Raw genomic sequence first — 22,458 nt, 5'->3', positions numbered from 1 at the left:
GGCCTTCCTCTCCCGGGAGAACAGCGGCCTCTAGTGGCTTGTGCTGGGCAGCTGCGTGCAGATGGTGCTTCTGATCTTGCCCGGCCGCTATGGAGTTTATTTAGCTCTGCAGTTGCTGTGTGCGTGGCCTGCCTCAGACTGCTTCTCCAATATGGCGGAGCCGCGTCGGAGAGGGAACAGGCGGGAGGCTGTTAATCGCGGTGAGGGGCCTCCGAGCTGCGCTGCGGGGGTTTGGGTGCCCGGAGTTCCCCAGGTTCCCAGCTGTTGAGCTGAGTGTCCCGGAACACCTCCGTCCAGCTGTGGGGTCCCTGTCCCTTTAAGACTTTCAAAAAGCACTCGCTGCTCTTTGTCCCGGGTGCGCCGGTTGCAAGGACCTGCTCACAGGTCTTACTGTTCTGTTTTCCTAGTTTCCAGCACCCCATGCATGCACTGTGTCTATGCTCCGGTGCGGATGGCTAGGGCTGTATGATTAGCAGTCCTGGGCTCCCTCTCCCTCCCCACTCTGACTCCTCTCCTCCCGCCAGGAGCTGGGGTGAGGGGCGCTCGGGTCTCGCTGGGCTGCGGCTTGTATCTTACCCCCTTCACGAGGCGCTGGTTTCTCGCAGGTGTGGATGTGGTCTGACTGTTGTCCTGTGTCTTCTGGTCTCTCTTTTAGGATTAGTTGTATTTGTTGTATTTTCAAAAATACATATGGTTTTGGGAGGAGATTTCCACTGCTCTACTCATGCCGCCATCTTGGTTCTCCCACCAATCCTGAACTTTTAGCCTGAAAGCTGCTAATTCAGAATTATCTTTGATAATTAAGTTTACCTTAAGGAAACGGTCAGTTCCTTTGAAACTGAAAATCTCTTAGGATCTCCTGCTTCTCATCTGTAAAGCTTTGCTCATCAGAGATTTATGGAGAGGTCAGAAGCCATTTCCAGTATATTTAGAGTGTCATGGGACATTGGTCACAGGGTGCAGGAGTAGGAGGGGTAGGCCTGCTTCTTGGATCATAACTGGGATCTCAAGGTCCCATTTTCTTCTTATTTGTAATTACTGGAAAATCTGTCTCTCCTCTTCCCCTCCCTCATACATAAGTCTGTGAATTCCTTGGAAGCAAATTGTCTTGTTTTTTAATCTTTATTGCCCTAACACTGACTATGGTACTTTATACATGTGAATGTGCTTGGGTTGAAATTTCATTTATTTTATCATTAATAATCATTTGAATCACAGAACCCCCACCTACATTATTAATTTTAACTTTCTCATCTCCATAGTCTCTGAACTTCTATGTAGCAGTCCTTTAATTTAGTAATGCCTGATAAATATTTGTTAAACTAAGTTCCAAAGGTATTTACAAAGTTTGAATTCTGAAACAGAAAATTTTATTTAATTGGCATATTTAGTAGCAGATTGTTGTTTATGACTATACAGTTGAAAATTTCTGAGCCATATTTGGCACTTGGTACCCTCATATTCAAGCCAGATGGGTCTCTTGGGACTGCGTCTCCTAAGGGGCCCCAAAATGTTACACAATATGGTTAAGAAAAAGGCTTTAGGGAGGAAAGAGAAGGGTCACAAGAGCTCTCTGGTCAAAGAAAGAGAAATGCACGAAGCCCCTAATTTTGCATCATCCTAAAGGAAAGCATTTTGAAGCCAGGACTTTTCTCATTTAGCCTTAGCTCAGACTGGCCATGGTCCTTGGTTGGGTGTTTGTGTGAGAAAACATGGTCACATCCAAAGCCCCCTCTATTACCTGCACAGAGCCTTCTGAAGGGCACATGATAACTTGCCTGCATAGTCTTGCACTCACCTGTAATGGTTGGTTACATCCTCATCTTTTGTCTTTCACCTCTTCCTCTGCTCCTTCTCCCCCTTTTTTAAAGATCCAATTCAAGCACATTTTCTTCAATGACGTGTCTCTGAACACATAGCAGAATAATGAATCTAGTAACTGCCATCACTATGCCATCTGTGTTCCCTGTTACAATGCTTCTCCTTCTATACTGTCATTCTATCTCTACCAGACTTTCATTTCCCTGAGTGTGGGGATCATGTCTTTAATCAATCTTTCATTTGTTTATTCATTCAGTGACATGTACCCAGTGCCTATTGTGTTCAGGGACTGTGCTAGGTGCTGGAGATACAATAGTGAGTAAAGACCCACCTGCTTCCTGCTCCCTTGGAGCTCACCATCTAGCTGGAGAGACAGTCAACCAAACACCCACCACAACAGCTGTGGCAGCTGCCCTGGTGACTGTTATGAATGGCAGGCATATGGTGCAGTGATAACCAGCACTAAGGGCAACTGACCAATACATGGGGAGGTCAGGGAAGGCTTCCATGAGTAAGTGAAGTCTTGTGAAGGCTCCTTGATGGGCTTGGATCAGTGAGTGAGAGCAGGTGAAAGACAATGGAATCAGTGATCAATTTAAGTTTTTAAAGTTTAATTCCACTGAAACTACAATGTGAAACTTCGCAATTAGGAAGAATTAATAACCAAAAGAAAGCTAATGAAAATAAATCTTTAATACACTTTTTCCATTTTTAATCTTAGTGTTATTTCTCAGGTGTTTATTTCTCAATTGAAAATCACCAATACAAAGTTATTGTACCCTACTTCTACCCCCACAATATCCTCACCTCCCCCAACACACACACAGGAGATTGCTACCTTGTAAGAAGACAGGACATGTTTAAATAAAATATTTGGGGAAGTCATTCAAGATCCAGTATGATAAAGTGCTAAAATTGTGAGGGAGAGAGGAGGTAGGCTTTCACTGAAGAAGAGTGCTCAGTTCAGGCCACAATAGTCAGGACGACTGCAAGAATCTAAAGGCTTGAGTTATACCCTGAAAGCACTGGATTATAACAAAAAGAAAAGGAAACTACTAATGTGTATTGTGTGCCTCTTACATTGTAGGCACTGTGCTCGGCAATATTTTATTGTATTTTGGTCTCACTATAGTCTTGCAAAGCATATCTGCATATTTTACAGGTGAGGAAACTCAAACTTGGTTAATGTTAATGTTAAATATTAAGTTTCCAATATTATCAAATATTGTCTTCTCTTTTAGACTTTTCTCTATTTTTTCATACTTTATTTTTAGAGACACACACCAAATTCATCATGATTGAAGATAATAAGGAAAACAAAGACCATTCCTTAGAAAGGGGAAGAGCAACACTCATTTTTTCCTTAAAGAATGAACTTGAAGGACTTATAAAAGCACTGAAAATCTTCCAGGTAAGCACTCTCCTTATTTCTGCATAAAGCTTTTCTAAAATTGGTCTCTAAAATTATGCTTGAAATAAATCATTGTAAATTTTTCCGAGGTAGATTAAAGAAATTTCTTAAGCACTTAAATGTCTAAAATATTGCTCAATTCTAACAAGTTGGCAAGGGATACAATTTACAGAAGAGGAGATACAAATAGCTAAAGAACAAGGGAAGGAGAGATTCCTTCATAGATATCGGAGAAGCAAATTTTTATGAACTAAAATAGTAAAAATTTAATGATATTATTTAATGATATAGAAGTAATATATTTAATGGTATTTTTGATATAGTAAAATAGTAAAGATTCCACAATTACACTGTTCCCTACTGTCAAAGCTTCAGTGTCTTTGGCACTTAAATACACCTTTGGTATGAGGGTAAATCAGTGTAATGTGTAGGGAAGCAATTTGATAATATGTATTATGAGCCTTAAAATGTTCACATATTTTGATCCATTAATTCCAATTCTATGAATCTAACTTAAGAAAAGAGGGGTAGTCAGGCAGAACCTGAATATTTATTGAGTACTCTGTCTGTGCCAGAGGCACTATTACGTACTTAGTATGTGGATCTGAACAAAGTAGACAGTGCCTGCCCTCACAGTGTGTGTGGTCAAGTGGGAAGACAGACTTAACCAAATAATAGGAGTTAAGTAAGTAATTACCTGTGTAAGGTGACCTGAAAGAGAAGTACCAGGTAGTACTCTGATAGCACCGAAATGGGGGACCTAACCTAGTTCAAGGGCTTATGGATACAAAGATTTATTTATGGGAACTAAAAATCATGAACAAACTACCTTAAAGTAGGGGACAGGTTAAATTATGCTATCAGAACATTCAAGTTCTAGAGGCAGACCACCTGAATTAAAATCCTTGCTCTCTCACTTACTGGCTGGGTGATCATGGGCAAATTATTTAGTCTCCGTGCTTCAGTCTCTGTGTCTATCAAACAAGAACACTACCTGTCACTGTGAAAATTAATAGATTTAACATGTGTAAAAAACATAGGAGAGTTCAAATAAATTATCAATAGATGTTAACTATTTTAAAAATCAAGTTCACATTCATATGACATACTATTATATAGCCATTTGAAAATATTATTTCAAATAATTAAAAAATTTAAATATAAACAGTCTAGAAGAGTTTGTGATGAAAAACATCAGTTTTCCTATCCAACACTCCATATCCTCTGTCCCACTCCCTAAAGCCAGCCTCTTTTAACTATTCCTGCTCTTCAGTTTTTTGTTAATGAATTTGTAATATCTAATTATTGTTCTGATAGCTCTCTTTGAGTTATCAACTTTGCACAATATTCATTTACTCTTTATTGTGAATGATACTGATACCCCTCTGTCCTCTCTCTTCCTATTCCTCCCAAAATTTGATAATTACATGATTATTTTAAGCTCTTCTGTTTGCTAGCCTTTAAGTCTTTAAATAATATACGTATATTTCTTCTTCCATCAACTTGCTTTTTTATTTTATTTTTGATCAGGTACTTAAATACTCGTGCATTGTTGAAAAAGTCAACTCATACTATAAAGCTTGTAAAGAAAACAGGATTGTTCTGCTTCATCTATCTTCAGCCCTAAGTTCCATTTAATTTTTTTGTTGACTTTCAGTGCATAGGGTTGAGTTAATCATACTCATTAAATCATGTGTACATGATCATGATATTTTTACAATCTCCCCCGGTTTAATTTCATTGTTCCATTTGATCTCCATTTCTGCCTTCTGGTAGACAATTGTTCAGATGTGTTTGATCTGTGCATTGAATTATTTTTACATGTACTTTAGAATATGGAGAGTTTTTGCATGTGTATATATGGTAATTTATAGAAAATGTTATTGAAGATGCACTTTTTCTTGCACTCAGTGCTATGTTTTGAAGACCTACCCATGCTGCTGTGTATCCATCTCATTCATTCTTCTGACTGCTGCTTCCAGGAGCATCCATTCATTTTACTTATCTTCAGCCCACACAAGGCAACCATTCACTTTTTTAACTGTATTTTCTAGTATTTACCAATATTTATAGTTGATCTGCTTTTCCTGCTGCTATTTCTTGATTTTTTTCAATTATAGATTTTGCCAATTGATTTCCTATAATGGAAGTAAAAATTTCTCTTTCTTGACACAACTCCCTTCAACTTTCCTTCCCCCTATCTTCCCAATGTCCCAATTTTTAGCTATGCCAGTTTCTAGTGTTTTCATTATTACAAGTATTTCAATATACTTGTATTTTGATACAAATATATATATATATATTTGACATAGAGATATAAATAATATAAATATAGATAATATAGAGATATAAATATCTCTTGTATTTCATTATTTCATGTATTTCAATATACAAATATTCATATAACAAGATCTTGTTCAGAGGAGAGTCATATTTTCCATTATTCTGACTCTTCCTTTTTTCTGTGTGATAGGATTACAACATAGCATTTAGCAGATGGACTATGGAGCTGGACAGCCTGAGTCGTGAATTCCATCTTACAACTTATTAGCTGTGTGCCTTTGGGAAAACTGCTTAATGTCTCTGTGCCTTTGTTTCTGTAATTGAAATATGTGATAGGGAATGTCTCACTTATTTCTCCTACTTTATCTGAATTTTCCTGGATCTTCTTGACTAAATTTTTCTTCCAATTGGACTAAATTAGTTACATTGCCTCACCAAATTCCATCAAGATTTTGATGTTGATAACATTCAATGTATAGACTAATTTAGGAAGATTTGCCATCTTGCAACTCTTCCTCCAAAAGCATAATTTAGCTTTATATTTATTCAAATCATCATTCAAAACATTTATGATTGAAGTCTCATTGTAAAAATTCAGAAGAAATAGATTAAATGAAACTCTCCTTTACTCATGATGAATTCTAGTATATTTTGTAAACTGTCTTTCTTCTATTGATTTCATGATAGATTCTATGTTCCAGGATCCCAACGTCCCTGACACTCCCTTTTTTTGTTTCCTGTCCCCTAATAATTCTTATTTCATCCCTACTTTTGCTTGTTCAGTTCCTCCTGTTTGGAATCCTCCTGCTTCCCTTCTGTTCTCCTATTCTCTCTTCTCTATGACTTATTTCAGTTACTCTCTGCTCCATGGGTTACTTTCTCTAACCCATGATGCTTTTTCCCTTCACTGAGCATCTTCTGCCCCTGAACACACTACTTGTTTTTCCCCTTAGTCTTTCATATGTTAGCCAACTAGATGATAAACTCCTTACATGTCTTACCCTTCTTTGTATGCTTCACAGCCTTTACCTGGATATATAGATGTTCACTAAGTTAATTTAGACTGATCTGGTTAGTATTGAAGATCATCTATTCTAATCTTCTAATTTTCTAGATGAAAAAACTGTGGGGTGGGGTGATCACTTCTTATATTGCATTATAAATCTAAAGCTCCAGAGACAGAAATCTCTGAAAGAGAGGGTTTATTGAGACTTTACAGATGCTAGTCAGAAAAAGAACTGGGACGGGAAGTTTCTGCTTCACCAGCAGCAAGGTCAGTTAACAGAAACAACTTGTCTGCCAGACTCAAGGATCAGGGAATATTTGTAAGGGGTCTCAAGGGAAGAAAGTTGTTTAAGTTCACATTGGCTACAGATAAGGAAGGTGGGCTGCTGTGAGTGGGGCAAGTCCAGGGTTAGGTGATTAATCCACAGTGAAGGCTCATGGATTGGTTGTTAATGATGGCTAGGCACTGGTCATGCACAAGAAGGATGCAGTGGTTCTGGGCGCCTTCTAGATGATCGTTGAAATGACTTCATCCAGGAAGGTGAAGTTTCTGGTTAGCTACCACCTAAGGCTATTCATTGATTATCTTCTCTTGTTTCTCTCCCTCATTTTCCAGCCCTTATGCCACTTAATTTAGTCCATTTCAGATTTTTTCCTTATCATTTCCCCCTTCTCATCAAGGTATTTCATAGAAGTCATCTCTGATGAATGTCTGTTGTGAATTTAAGTATGTTTAAAAATGGCCCTCTTATGTCTCATTCCTAGGAAGTCATGTCCCACAGAGGAGGGAAATGTAAAGGTAACGTTGGATGAGATGGGATGTCTCAGGCTAATTATGGGCAACATGAGGGTGTGAGAAAGAGAGACCACCAGTCAACTCTTGTCAGGTATCCTCAAGTTTCTTTTAAAGGATATCTTGTTCTGGAAAAGCATAGGTGGCTAATTCAGTCTGTTGAGCAAGCATAATGCTGGTTGGAGTCTGGTTACCAGATTGGGAGAACAATCAAGTATAAAGTTCAGATAAAATAACAACAAGCAAAATTAAAAGTAGGGCAACAAATACAATCTGAAAGATGGTTTTAATCCATGATCCCCATGACCTGCACCATCATTTTAATATCTCCCAAATTGGGGTTGGATCACTTGGGACTCTTACTTTACAATTGCAATAGCCCAGGTAAACAAATTAAAAGATTTTTATGGTGGTGCTTGGGCTTTAGATTTGTGTAGTCTGATTGCCCATTTTTAGGGTTATGAACTATGGCAAGGAAGGAAAAAGAAGGAATATAGATTAGGGTGATTTTGAATCTTTCAGAATATACAGGCTTGGTCTGGACTCTTGGGTGGAAGCAGTCAACTTCAAGATGTCAGCGGCTTCTCTTTCTAGTCAGGTGGAGTTTGAAATCGGAGATGGAGTGCTGGATCATTCAGGTAGATTAGCCTCTTTTTCAGTTAGGAAACATGAATCCAGGAGTCAATTCCATTGGCTTCATAGGGATTTGCAAGAAGTACTTAGAACCAATCTTTACAACAGGGTTGTGAAGGACTTTTATGGAGATGTCTTTTTCAATACACAAAACCTCCAGATTGGACTCTGTGGGGTGGAGGGTCACTCTTCTTGTTAGTATACAAATATTGTTTTACCAAAGAGTGATTTTTATTAACAGGTTTAGTAAGTTCTTGGCAATAGACTTTTATAACTAAATAGTCTAAGGCCACTGAGGAAAGATGCATATGTCTTCCTGTTATGATTTCAAAAGGGGAAAGCTTATGTTTTCCAAAGGGAGTGGATCTCAGATTCAAAAGAACTATAATTAAGAGTTTTGACCAAGGAATTTTTAAGACTTTCAAAAATTTGGTTGAGCCTTTATATCCATTTATACTTTTTACTAACCCAGAGGATTATGGATGCTAGGAATAATGAAAATGCTGTACTATTGGCAAAATGGTGTATACCTGCTGGATAATTTGTCCAGCAAAATGAGTCCCCCAATCACTTTGTAGAGCAAACAGGGTTCCATAGGTTGATGTAATTTTCTCTATTAGTATCTTTGCCACAGAGGCAGCAGTGACATCGCAAACAGGGAAAGCCTCAAACCATCCATAAACATATGTACAATAACAAGAACCTATTGATAACCCATACTAAGTAGCAGTTAAATCCAACTGCAGGTGTTCAAAAGGTCCAGAGGGAGGAGGTAAAAGCAGAATTTGCCAGGGAGCCAGGAAGAACCGAGTGGCCATCTTGGGTTTCCCTCAGCCCTGTCTACTGATTTTATAACCACTGTTATCCCATCTTAATTTCTCTGATTTAGGAGCAGGCTGCTACCATATCTCAAGAACATTAAGATGGCAAAAGTCAACAAGAGCTCATCATCGTTTTTATTTTTGTGGAAGCAGAATGGACTTTATCCACATATGCTATGATATTTATAGATTCTGTCGCTGCTGCCTTTGCATGAAAGTCAGCTAGGGAATTTCCCTGATAATCAGGTTTATTTTTTTTAGTGTAAGCCTCAGTTTTTATGACAACAATTTTAGAGGGTAAGAGAATAATTACAGGTGATAACCTTATACCAGGACTTTTCTGATTTCTAGGAATTTCACAGAATTTCTAGAACACTTTTATATCTATACAAGCACAAATACCTAAACATGAGAGAGCTTAGTATTACTTCTTTTATTTTTTATTTTTATTATTTTTATTCTGATATTGTTAATGTACAATTACTTGAACAACATTATGGTTACCAGACTCCCCCTATTATCAAGTCGCCCCCATATACCCCATTATAGTCATTGTCCATCAGCACAGTAAGATGCTATAGAATCACTACTTGTCTTCTCTGTGTTGTACAGCCCTCCCTGTGCCACCACCCAACATTATGTCTGCTAATAGTAATGCCCCCTTTTATTTTTTCCCTTTATCCCTCCCTTGCCACCCATCCTCTCCAGTCCCTTTCCCTTTGGTAACTGTTAGTCCATTCGTGGGTTCTGTGAGTCTGCTGCTGTTTTGTTCCTTCACTTTTTGCTTTGTTGTTATACTCCACAGAGGAGTGAAATCATTTGATACTTGTCTTTCTGCGCCTGGCTTATTTCACTGAGCATAATACCCTCTAGCTCCATTCATGTTGTTGCAAATGGTAGGATCTGTTTTCTTCTTATGGCTGAATAATATTCCATTGTGTATATGTACCACATCTTCTTTATCCATTCATCTACTGATGGACACTTAGGTTGCTTCCATTTCTTGGCTATTGTAAATAGTGCTGCGATAAACATAGGAGTGCATATGTCTTTTTGAAACTGGGCTGCTGCATTCTTAGGGTAAATTCCTAGGAGTGGAATTCCTGGGTCAAATGGTATTTCTATTTTGAGTTCTTTGAGGAACCTCCATACTGCTTTCCACAATGGTTGAACTAATTTACATTCCCACCAGCAGTGTAGGAGGGTTCCCCTTTCTCCACATCCTCGCCAATATTTGTTGTTGTTTGTCTTTTGGATGTTGGCCATCCTAACTGGTGTGAGGTGATATCTCATTGTGGTTTTGATTTGCATTTCCCTGATGATTAGCGATGTGGAGGCACTTTTTCATGTGCCTGTTGGCCATCTGAATTTCTTCTTTGGAGAACTGTCTGTTCAGCTCCTCTGCCCATTTTTTAATTGCCTTATTTGCTTTTTGTTTGTTGAGGTACATGAACCCTTTATATAATTTGGATGTCAACCCCTTATCAGATATGTCATTTATGAATATATTCTCCCATAATATAGGATGTCTTTTTGTTCTACTGATGGCATCCTTTGCTGTACAGAAGCTTTTTAGTTTAATATAGTTCCACTTGTTCATTTTTGCTTTTGTTTCCCTTGCCTGGGGAGATATGTTCATGAAGAAGTTGCCCATGTTTATTTCCAAGAGATTTTTGCCTATATTTTTTTCTAAGAGTTTGATGGTTTCATGACTTACATTCAGGTCTTTGATCCATTTCAAGTTTACTTCTGTGTATGGGGTTAGATAATAATCCAGTTTCATTCTCTTACATGTAGCTGTCCAGTTTTGCCAACACCAGCTGTTGAAGAGGTTTTCATTTACCCATTGTACATCCATGGCTCCTTTATTGTATATTAATTGACCATATATGGTTGGGTTTGTATCAGGGCTCTCTAGTCTGTTCCATTGGTCTATAGGTCTGTTTTTGTGCCAGTACCAAATTGTCTTGATTACTGTGGCTTTGTAGTAGCACTTGAAGTCAGGGAGCTTAATTCCCCCTGCTTTATTCTTCCTTCTTAGGATTGCTTTGGATATTTGGGGTCTTTTGTGGTTCCATATGAATTTTAGAACTATTTGCTCTAGTTCATTGAAGAATACTGTAGGTATTCTGATAGGGAATGCACTGAATCTGTAGATTGCTTTAGGCAGGATGGCCATTTTTACAGTATTACTTCTTCCTAGCCAAGAGTATGGGATGAATTTCCATTTATTAGTGTTCCCTTTAATTTCTCCTAAGAGTGTCCCGTAGTTTTCAGGGTATGGGTCTTTCACTTCCTTGGTTAGGTTATGCCTAGGTTTTTTATTCTTTTTGATACAGTTGTGAATGGAATTGTTTTCCTGATTTTTCTTTCTGCTAGTTCATTGTTAGTGTATATGAATGCAACAGATTTCTGTGTATTAATTTTGTATTCTGCAACTTTGCTGAATTCAGGTATTAGATCCAGGTGTGGATTTTTGAGGGTTTTTTATGTACAATATCATGTCATCTGCAAACAGGGACAGTTTGACTTCTTCCTTGCCAATCTGGATGACTTTTATTTCTTTGTGTTGTCTGATTGCTGTGGCGAGAACCTCCAGTATTACGTTGAATAGAAGTGGGGAGAGTGGGCATCCCTGTCTTGTTCCCGATCTTAAAGGAAAAGCTTTCGGCTTCTCCCTGTTAAGTACAATGTTGGCTGTGGGTTTGTCATATATGACCTTCATTATGTTGAGCTACTTGCCCTCCACACCCATCTTGTTGAGAGTTTTTATCATGAATGGATCTTGAATTTTGTCGAATGCTGGAGATGATCATGTGGTTTTTTGTCCTTCTTTTTGTTGATGTAGTGGATATGTTGATGGATTTTCTAATATAGTACCATTCTTGCATCCCTGGGATGAATCCCACTTGATCATGATGATCTTTTTTATGTACTTTTGAATTCAGTTTGCTAATATTTTGTTGAGTATTTTTAAATCTATGTTCATTAGGGATATTGGTCTGCAATTTTCTTTTTGTGGTGTCTTTGCCTGGTTTTGTTATTAGAGTGATGTTGGCCTTGTAGAATGAGTTTTGGAGTATTCCCTCCTCTTCTACTTTTTGGAAAACCTTAAGGAGGATGGGTATTAGGTCTTCACTAAATGTTTGATAAAATTCAGCAGTGGAACCATCTGTTTCAGGCATTTTGTTCTTAGGTAATTTTTTGATTACCAATTCAATTTCATTGCTGGTAATTGGTCTATTCAGATTTTGTGTTTCTTCCTGGATCAGCCTTGGGAGATTGTATTTTTCTAGAAAGTTGTCCATTTCTTCTAGGTTTTCCAGTTTGTTGGCATATAATTTTTCATAGTATTCCCTCATAATTCTTTGTATTTCTGTGGTATCCATAGTGATTTTTCTTTTCTCATTTCTGATTCTGTTTATGTGTGTAGATTCTCTTTTTTTCTTGATAAGTCTGGCTAGGGTTTTATTTATATTGTTTATTTTCTCAAATAACCAGCTCTTGCTTTCATTGATTCTTTCTATTGTTTATTGTTCTCAATTTTATTTATTTCTTCTTTAATCTTTATTATGTCCCTCCTTCTACTGACTTTGGGCCTCATTTGTTCTTCCTTTTCTAGTTTCATTAATTGTGCGTTCAGACTGTTCATTTGGGATTGTTCTTTTTTCCTGAGGTAGGCCTGTATTGCAATATATTTCCCTCTTAGCACGGCCTTCACTGTGTCCCACAGATTTTTGTGTTGTTGAATTATTATTGTCATTTGTCTCCATATATTGCTTGATCACTGTTTTTATTTGGTCATTGATCCATTGATTATTTAGGAACATGTTATTAAGCCTCCATGTGTTTGTGGGCTTTTTTGTTTTCTTTGTGTAATTTATTTCTAGTTTCACACCTTTGTGATCTGAGAAGCTGGTTGGTCCAATTTCAATCTTCTTGAATTTACTGAAGTTCTTTTTGTGGCCTGGTATATAACCTATTCTTGAAAATGTTCCATGTGCCCTTGAGAAGAATGTGTATCCTGTTGCTTTTGGATGGAGTGTTCTGTAGATGTCCATTAGGTCCAGCTATTCTAATACATTGTTCAGTGCCTCTATCTCTTTACTTATTTTCTGTCTGGTTGATCTGTCCTTTGGAGTGAGTGGTGTGTTGAAGTCTCCTAAAATGAATGCATTGCATTCTATTTCCTCCTTTAATTATGTTAGTATTTGTTTCACATATGTAGGTGATCCTGTGTTGGGTGCATAGGTATTTATAATAGTTAGATCCTCTTGTTGGACTGACCCTTTTATCATTATGTAATGTCCTTCTTTGTCTCTTGTTACTTTCTTTGTTTTGAAGTCTATTTTGTATGATACAAGTACTGCAACTCCTGCTTTTTTCTCCCTGTTAGTTGCATGAAATATCCTTTTCCATCCCTTTACTTTCAGTCTGTGTTTTTCTTTAGGTTTGAAGTGAGTCTCTTGTAGGCAGCATGTAGACAGGTCTTGCTTTTTAATCCATTCAGTGGCTCTATGTCTTTTGATTGGTGCATTCAGACCATTTACATTTAGGGTTATTATCAATAGGTATGTACTTATTGCCATTGCAGGCTTTAGATTTGTAGTTACCTAAAGGTTCAATGGTAATTCCCTTACTATCTAATAGTCTAATTTAACTCACTTCGTGTGCTATTACAAAAAAAACCTAAGGGTTCTTTTTAATTTTTTTTCCTCCTTTTTCTTCCTCTTCCATTCTTTGTATGTTATGAATCTTATTCTGTACTCTTTGTCTATCCCTTGGGTGACATCTATTTAGCCTTAGGAATACTTCCATCTATAAGAGTCCCTCCAAAATGCACTGTAGAGGTGGTTTGTAGAAGGTAAATTCTCTCAACTTTTTCTTATCTGAAAATTGTTTAATCCCTCCTTCAAATTAAATGATAACTTTTCTGGGTATAGTATTCTTGGTTTGAGGCTCTTCTGCTTCATTGCATTAAATATATAATGCTGCTCTTTTCTGGCCTGTAAGGTTTCTGTTGAGAAGTCTGATGATAGCTTAATGGGTTTTCCTTTGTAGGTGACCTTTTTTCTCTCTCTGGCTGCCTTTAATACTCTGTCCTTGTCCTTGATCTTTGCCATTTTAATTATTATATGTCTTGATGTTGTCCTCCTAAGGTTCCTTGTATTGGGAGATCTGTGCACCTCCATGGCTTGAGAGACTATCTCCTTCCCCAGATTGGGGAAGTTTTCAGCAATTACCTCCTCAATGACACTTTCTATCCCATTTTATCTCCTTCTTCTGGTACTCCTGTAATGTGAATATTGTACCATTTGGATTGGTCACACAGGTCTCTCAATATTCTTTCATTCTTACAGGTTCTTTTTTCTCTCTGTGCCTCAGCTTCTTTGTATTTCTCTTGTCTAATTTCTATTCCATTTACCATCTCTTCTACTACATCTAATCTTATTTTAAATCCCTCCATTGTATATTTCATTTCAGATATGGAATTTCTTAATGATTGAATTTCCATCTTAAATTTGTTCCTGAGTTCTTGAATATTTTTCTGTACCTCCATAAGCATGTTTATGATTTTTATTTTGAACTCTCTTTCAGGAAGATTGGTGAGTTCAGTTTCATTTGGCCCTTTTTCTGGGGTTTGTGAGATTTTGGTCTGAACCGGGTTCTTTTGACATTTCATATTTCTATGTGGTGGCCTCTAGTGCCCAGAAGCTCCTGTCTCTGGAGCTGCTCATCCCCTAGGGTGAGGTTGGGGGTGGTAGGGGAGTGGACTTGGTGCCTGGGGGAGGAAAGATCTGTTTTCTGATTCCTGTCTGCCGTGCCTGTCTCCAGTATCAGAGCCACTGGGCCAAGCACACAGGTGTAAGCCTCTGTGCTTTGGATCTCTAGCTGTTGTAGTCGGGGCCTCCCTCTGGCTGGCCTGACACCAGCACCATGACTTCAGGTTTGTGAATGGGTGCTGGCAAGCTAGGAGGAAGGTACAGCAGGCTGCATGTCACAGTGGGGGGCTTTGGAGCTGAGTAAGCAGCCAAGGGCATGGAACTCCTGAAGCTCCTCAAAGTTCCCAACCAGCTGGACAGAGTGTGCCCAGACAACCTTGTCCAGCTCTCCCCTCCCCGACGCTGCAAGCTCCGTGCAAACCCCGCCCCTTCAGCGGCCCGCTGGCTGCTAGGAAGCCTCTCAGACTGCCTGCCTTTCCCTTGTCCCAGAGTGGCCAGGTGTGGATCTCCTCCACAAATGGCTGGTATCTGTTTTTCAAGCACTCCACCTGTCTGAGCTCCCGGATGTCCAGAGCACCACACAGTGTAGGTTTCTGCTCCGAAAGCAGACCTCCAGGGTTGGGTGTTCAGCAGTTCTAGGCTTCCACCCCCACCCCGCTCCTTTTCTCTTCCTCCTGCCAGTGAGCTGGGGTGGGGGAAGGGCTTGGGTCCTGCTGGACTAAGGCTTTCATACGTTACCCTATTTCGTGAGGTCTGCTGTGTTCCTGAGGTCTGTATGCAGTCTGCTTCAGCCTTCTTTCTTGTTGCTGTTTTAGGGTTAGTTGTATCAATTAACTACATTTTCATACTATTTGTGGTTTTGGGAAGACTTCTCTGTCTCACCTCTCATGCCGCCATCTTGAATCTAGTATTACTTCTTATTTGACAATATTCCCCATGTAACTTAACATATTGAAGAAATCTAATTAGTTTAACCATTTAGAATTTGATTTGGGGAATTTTGTCAAAAGTATCAAGAAATAGATTTTCATTTGTTTTTTAAACACTTGATTGAATAGGGTAAATGAAATAATTAGCCATATTTAACCAAAATGACAATTAAAGACTTCATAGGCAAATATAGAAAATTAAATAGTTGCTAGCAGATTTTAGCTCTTTTAGTATTAAGAAGATTCAGTTTTCATAAGCAATCAAGCACCTGGTGAGAAAGATGTCATGAAGCACAGAATTTTGTTTCATAGGCAATTATTTTAAGTCAAAGCAAAAAATTTTCTCTACCTCTTATCAAGAGCAGACCAGTGAATGGTCCAAGAGATGTTTGTCTTTTTAGCAGAGAGAAAACTAGAATTTAATTTTTTACCAGCTTACTTCTGATATTAAAGGAATTTTAAATAATTCATTTAAATTGTAGCCAGCTTGATCATACATTAAAATTCTTTTCCCAAGATTCCTTTCACAAACCTACTACAGCTTTCTGTTTTTACATTCAGATTTTGTCATAAAATTTTCCCTCTTTAAATAACTAGCCCCTCACATTTAGGACCAAAGTCCTTTCTTTTTTCTTCAGTAAAAATTCATTCTTTTACTTTTCATCCTACTTTTCTTGCATGCAAAATATTTCCCTTGTTATTTCTTGTTTTCTGGTATCTGTTTTTCAAGCACTCCACCTGTCTGAGCTCCCGGATGTCCTTTATGGCTTTGATTACACTCATTAGAATTATTAGCTTCTAAAAATATTAATTTCTGGTGAAAATGAAGTAGTAAGCAATTGTGAACTGTTACACCAGAATTCTTTAGATTGGCAAATACATGAATCCATTTCATAATTTCTAGAAACACATGTTTCTTCATAGTATGATAAAGTTTCAATAAAGCTGAAACAAGTTTACTAACAGACCCAGAATTTTTTTTTTTTTGAGAGGGCATCTCTCATATTTATTGATCAAATAGTTGTTAACAACAATAAAATTCTGTATAGGGGAGTCAATGCTCAATGCACAATTATTAATCCACCCCAAGCCTAATTCTCATAACAGACCCAAATTTATCTTTATTTTTCTGTAATAACAAGACAAAAGTAGATAAACTTAGATTTGTTTACCAGTTCTTTCAGCATTTTATCTTATTTAGGAATGATCTAGATATTCAATGAATTCCCATTATTTAATTTAACTTAGTAAAACTTTGGTTTCAGGTTACCAGAAGATTTTGGAAGCTATTTTCAACAAACGTTTTTATCATACTAGGTTCTTGTTGACAGATTTTGTAGTAGAGATATGAACTTATTCTTAGTAAACCTACATAAAATCAAAGTATGCTTAATGTTGATCTCTCTAAAGCCATGTCTATTTTTATTAACCCAACAAACTTAATTTAGTTTTAATATTGAAAATTATCCTGGCTCACATGAGCTTAAAAAAACATCTGGGTTAGTTTCTTTTATAGTTCTGAGATTTACAAATGCTTAATTTAAAAGCACTTATTTTAAAGCAATTAAATAGAGCTCTTTACAAATTAACTTTAGTAATATCATCTAGAGGTAGAAAAATACCACACATCCACACATGCATATAGATATACTTGAACATATAGATAGACTCAGAGTCATTATAGTTATGTATTAGTGGGGACGACACCTAAGATTTGTGTTTGTTTTTAACAAGCAACCTTATAGAAGCTGTGGTACTTCAATAGCAAGTGTACTTCTATGGCTGTTTGTACTGTAAAAAGGCCTCTTTTTCCATTATTTTCCCTTCAGTCTCAGGAATTAAGGATGATCCAGATAAGAGGGATAGGTGGACTTTGACTTGTTTCTAGATTTCTTTTCCTGGTTTTGCAAAAAATCTGTAAGGACAATTGTTCTCAACTCAAGGAGTTGTGTTATAATTTAAATAACACCATAGCTTTCCCACCTACATTATCCTCAATTTCCTTCTTTCCCTCTGGGCATGTGGTTCTATTTTACCTTAGGGAAGAAGACCTTAAAAATTCCTATTAGGTTCTAAATATCAGCTCCCAATCTGGCCAATTTTTTACTACAGAACTACTAAAAAGGTATTTTAAATATCTTGTCAGTTTTCAGTCAGGACAAACATTAAAATTTTTGGCAGTTTTGAATGACACCTCTTGGGTATAAAAGGAGTCCCCAAAAAGTGTGTAAATGATACCACCTTTCCAAAATCCAAAGCCCTCCCAAAGATAACCAAGAGAAAGAACCAACAATCTAAGTGTCCCAGGTAGGCAGAAAGCCAAGCCCAGTTTTACGATGTAAAACAGGACAAGCAAAAAGGCTATAGCTATTCCTGGGGGAGAAAGTATCCTTAACCAAATGTGTGTAGATTTGAAAGTGGAGAGACAATATTAAATTTTATTTTCCTCTCTCAACTGTACACCTCAGGCAGAGATTCAGAAGAGATGCTTGTGGGCTTCTGCCAGTTCTTCCAGGGTCTTCTTTACAGGCTCTGGCATCTGCCAGAGCTTCCCCTTGGCTGTTTAAGGGAATAACATGGCAATTGGAGTTATATTCAGTCTTATGGTCTTTTTGTTTTAGGTACCTCATATCTTTAATTTCTTACTAGCTTTTTGTAATGAAACTTTCAATGAAGTCCAATTTTGGAATTTTGAGATTTTGCTTTTGAATGCATGTCTTAAATGATTTTATCTAGTTGGAACATTCTTCATAGTGGCCATTGTTCTAGGTTGTAATTTCCCTGAGGGCTGGCAGCAGTTTGGTAGGACCCTAGATGCAAATGGAGTTTAAACCCACATTTCTGTTCGACCAAATCTGGCTACACATGGGGTGGAACACACATTTCTGTCTGATCCTAGGGTCTCCAAACTGATGGTTATTAAGCCAACTTCTCAGGACACAAAACAAGCTTAGTAAGATTTTGCCATTTTTGCTAGCTGTTCACAGCTTCCAGAACCATACGTTTTAGTGCCAGAAGGAGGTGCACTTGACTCTTTAGAATTTACAGGGTCCCATTAGTCAATCTTTATTTATACAAAACAAGACAACTTAGATAACAAGAAGCCAAATCAAAAGTGCCCCATTTGGGGAATGGCAGACACATACCATATTTAGTAATATTAACCCATTTAGACAAAAATGTGCATGATTCAGCCCTGTGTCTCTTATGTGTAGTACTGGCCGGTGTTCCTGAAGAGGGGCCAGGGGGAGTTTTGGAATTTTGACTCCCATAATTTAGATAGTTGCTCTTAGTTGACGTAGTGTTTTGGGTGTGTGTGCTGCTTTGAGTGCCAGTCCCCAGAGTTTCACTAATGGGTCACTGGTTAGTCTCTTAGTGTGTCTAGGATGCTCCTGAATTATTATGCAATATTCAGGATTGCTCAAGAGCTGGGAGAACAAACCCTTATAATGCACTTTCAGGATGAGGTAGAAAGATCTTCCTTTTAACCCAAGAACAGCTTATGTTCTTCTGTCGGAAGCCCTGTGAGACTGCTACAAGTCATGGACCAAAACACTTCTGCAAAGTTTTCTAGTCACCTTAGAAACTCCCCCAAGAGGGCCCAAATGAACAAGTTGTCTCTCATCTTTAGGGTGAGTCCACCCTCATTCACTTTGCTTTGAGAACTAGGGATATTTGATTAACCAAGAACAAATATAATCCAAGTTGAAATCATACTATATGCCACACAAAGTATCATTATGAGTTCAATTATTTTAAAGTAGTTAAAATAATCAGAACAACAGAATATATCTAGATAAGCAGTCACTGGCATAAAACAACAACAAAACAAAGCCAGGTTTAGGGCATCCCCTCAAACTTACCAGCTCCAGATTGACCCTGATGCCATATATGTCTGGGAGGGTCACTTACAGATGATCTGAACAGAGGGGCCCAATAAAGCCAGCATGCAACAGCCACAAGTTGTCAGTGCATATTACAAAGCTTCAGAGGGGCTGAGAAGGAAGGATTCATCTTGATTCAGTGGGTCACAAGGGAGCTGCCTGTGGGTTCCTGCACTTAATTTTGAGGAAATGGTGTCCTTTTCTACTCCTCCTGAAGACTGGATCCCATTGCTGCCACTGTATGATAAATAAAAACTAGAGACCGAGTGATCTCTGAAATGAAAGGGTTTATTGAACCTTTATGGGTTCTAGCCAGATGAAGACTTAGTTGGGACAGAAAGTTTGCTTCACCAACAGCAAGGCAAGTTCACAGGAATAACTTGTCTGCCAGACTCAAAAAGCCAGGGACATTTTTAAGGGGTCTCAAGGGAGTAAAGGTCTTTAAATTCACATTGGCTACAGATAAGGAAGGTGAGCTGCTGTGAGTGGGGCAAGTCCAGGGCTAGGTAGTTAGTCCACAGTGAAGGCTCATGGATTGGTTGTTGTTGATGGTTAGGCACTGGTCATGCACAAGAAGGACGCAGTGGTTCTGGGTGCCTTCTAGATTGTTGAAATGACTTCATCCAGGAAGGTGAAGTTTCTGGTTAGCTACCGCTTGAGGCTATTGACTGATTATCTTCTCTTGTTTCTTCCCCTCATTCTTCAGCCCTTCCTCTTAGAGGTTGAGTTCATTCTCCTCAGTTCTTGTCCATGACTCAACAAAGAATTGAAAGGCAGGGACACAGCAGTGAAGCAGAATGAACGTTTTATTTGAATACACTCCAAGGAAGGAGCTGGCTAGAGTCAAGGTAGAAAAAGGCAGGTTTATTTGATTATACAGTGAGGGAGGAGTAGGCCAGCATCAAGATAGACAAAGGTAGGTTGCTTACTAAGAGGCTTCTTTTTTCTTTTTTTTTTTTAATTTTTGTCAGTCTCCAATCTTCTGAAGCATAACGAACAAGTTCTTACATGAAGAACAAATTCTTACATAGTGAATAAGTTACATGGTGAACAGTACAAGGGCAGTCATCACAGAAACTTTCGGTTTTGCTCATGCATTATGAACTATAAACAGTCAGTTCAAATATGAATATTCATTTGATTTTTATACTTGATTTATATGTGGATACCACATTTCTCTCTTTATTATTATTATTTTTAATAAAATGCTGAAGTGGTAGGTAGATACAAGATAAAGGTAGAAAACATAGTTTAGTGTTGTAAGAGAGCAAATGTAGATGATCAAGTGTGTGCCTGTGGACTATGTGTTAATCCAAGCTAGACAAGGGCAATAAAACATCCACATATGCAGAAGATTTCTCTCAGAACAGGGGGGGTGAGGTTCTAAGCCTCACCTCTGTTGATCCCCAATTTCTCACCTGATGGCCCCCCTGCGACGGTGCCTGTTTTAGGTTGTTCCTCCCTTGAGGAATCTTACCCGTCTCTGGCTAACCAGTCATCTTCCGGGGCCATACAGGGAAATGTGAAGTTGGTAAGTGAGAGGGGAGCCTTATTGTTTGAAAAGGTTAGCTTTTAACTTCTTTGCATATTTATGCCCTGTGGCTTCTATGCCCAGCATTTGTCTTGAGGTATCTTTACCACTTGGAGGAATTATGATACTCGATAAATTTGATATGAGGCACGAATTCTATTTAAGGGTTGTAATTAGGAAGGAAGAAGAAAAGCTATAGAAGTAGCAGGCGGAAGAAAACATGGGAAGATTGATTATTTCTTTGACATATCTTCTTGTAGAGTAACTTCAGCATGTATAGGTTTTAAACTACTAATTAAATTGTGTACACACATTAACATAATAGGAGTACAGTTACATAACCAAAGCATACCTGTAATTACCAGCCATCTCCAGTGAAACCAAGAAAACCAGTTAGGCACCCTAGGCATTTGTGAAAACTTATCTATGATATGGTGGATATTGTCCAACTGAACTTGAACAGTCTGAGAGAAATCAGACAAATTAAAACAACCCATTCCTGGGGACTGTTCACATGCCATATGTTCTTTTAACAGTAAATAGTCTGTAGTTGTAAGAGTTTGGAGCGCTACAATTTGCACTTCTCCTAATTCTTGGTTGAGTTCCAACAGTATAGATCCAGTCAAATTTGTTGTTTTACTGTATGCACAGGCCAGCTTAGATATCTCCTTCTTCATTCCCATGGCAAGTCCAGGAACTGGTGGAATGAGTGCATCTACACCTGTAGCAGTGCATGGATCTTTGTTGGGGTTTTTTTTTTTTTTAGATAATTATTTTTTATTGAAGGGTAGTTGATACACAGTATTACATTACATTAGTTTCAAGTGTACAACACAGTGATAAAACATTTATATACATAATTCTAGGTTCCAGCTATCACCCTACCAAGCTGTTACAATATCTTGACTATATTCCTTATGCTATACATTACATCCCAGTTACTTATTTATTTTACCATTGGAAGTCTGTCCTTTTTTTTTTTTGTGAGGGCATCTCTCATATTTATTGATCAAATGGTTGTTAACGACAATAAAATTCTGTATAGGGGAGTCAATGCTCAATGCACAATCATTAATCCACCCCAAGCCTAATTTTCATCAGTCTCCAATCTTCTGAAGCATAACGAACAAGTTCTTACATGGAGAACAAATTCTTACATAGTGAATAAGTTACATGGTGAACAGTACAAGGGCAGTCATCACAGAAACTTTCGGTTTTGCTCATGCATTATGAACTATAAACAGTTCAAATATGAATACTCATTTGGTTTTTATACTTGATTTATATGTGGATACCACATTTCTCTCTTTATTATTATTTTTAATAAAATGCTGAAGTGGTAGGTACATACAAGATAAAGGTAGAAAACATAGTTTAGTGTTGTAAGAGAGCAAATGTAGATGATCAGGTGTGTGCCTGTAGACTATGTGTTAATCCAAGCTAGACAAGGGCAATAAAACATCCATGTATGCAGAAGATTTCTCTCAGAACAGGGGGGGTGAGGTTCTAAGCCTCACCTCTGTTGATCCCCAATTTCTCACCTGATGACCCCCCTGTGACTGTGCCTGTCTTAGGTTGTTCCTCCCTTGAGGAATCTTACCCGTCTCTGGCTAACCAGTCATCT

General features: G+C 38.0%; 1 protein-coding gene across 2 annotated transcripts in view; it reads left to right on the top strand.

Moving 5' to 3' along the window:
• The first annotated feature begins 1,472 nt into the window (after window positions 1–1,472).
• Window positions 1,473–22,458, top strand: part of TPH1 (tryptophan hydroxylase 1) — a 42,004-nt gene continuing 21,018 nt past the window's right edge. The window contains exons 1-2 of one of the 2 annotated variants that reach the window (XM_057507449.1): window positions 1,473–2,983; window positions 3,096–3,232. In XM_057507449.1, the coding sequence (XP_057363432.1) occupies window positions 3,116–3,232 (117 nt within the window). In that variant the 5' untranslated portion in view covers window positions 1,473–2,983; window positions 3,096–3,115. Of the gene's footprint in view, window positions 3,233–22,458 lie in introns of both variants that reach the window. The other variant, XM_036888153.2, reaches the window with a different exon arrangement.

This window comes from Manis pentadactyla, chromosome 9 (assembly GCF_030020395.1).
Source record: "Manis pentadactyla isolate mManPen7 chromosome 9, mManPen7.hap1, whole genome shotgun sequence".
NCBI classification, from domain to species: domain Eukaryota; kingdom Metazoa; phylum Chordata; class Mammalia; order Pholidota; family Manidae; genus Manis; species Manis pentadactyla.
The sequence above is the reverse complement of the archived record's forward strand: the minus strand, read 5'-3'. Positions and strand labels throughout refer to the sequence as shown.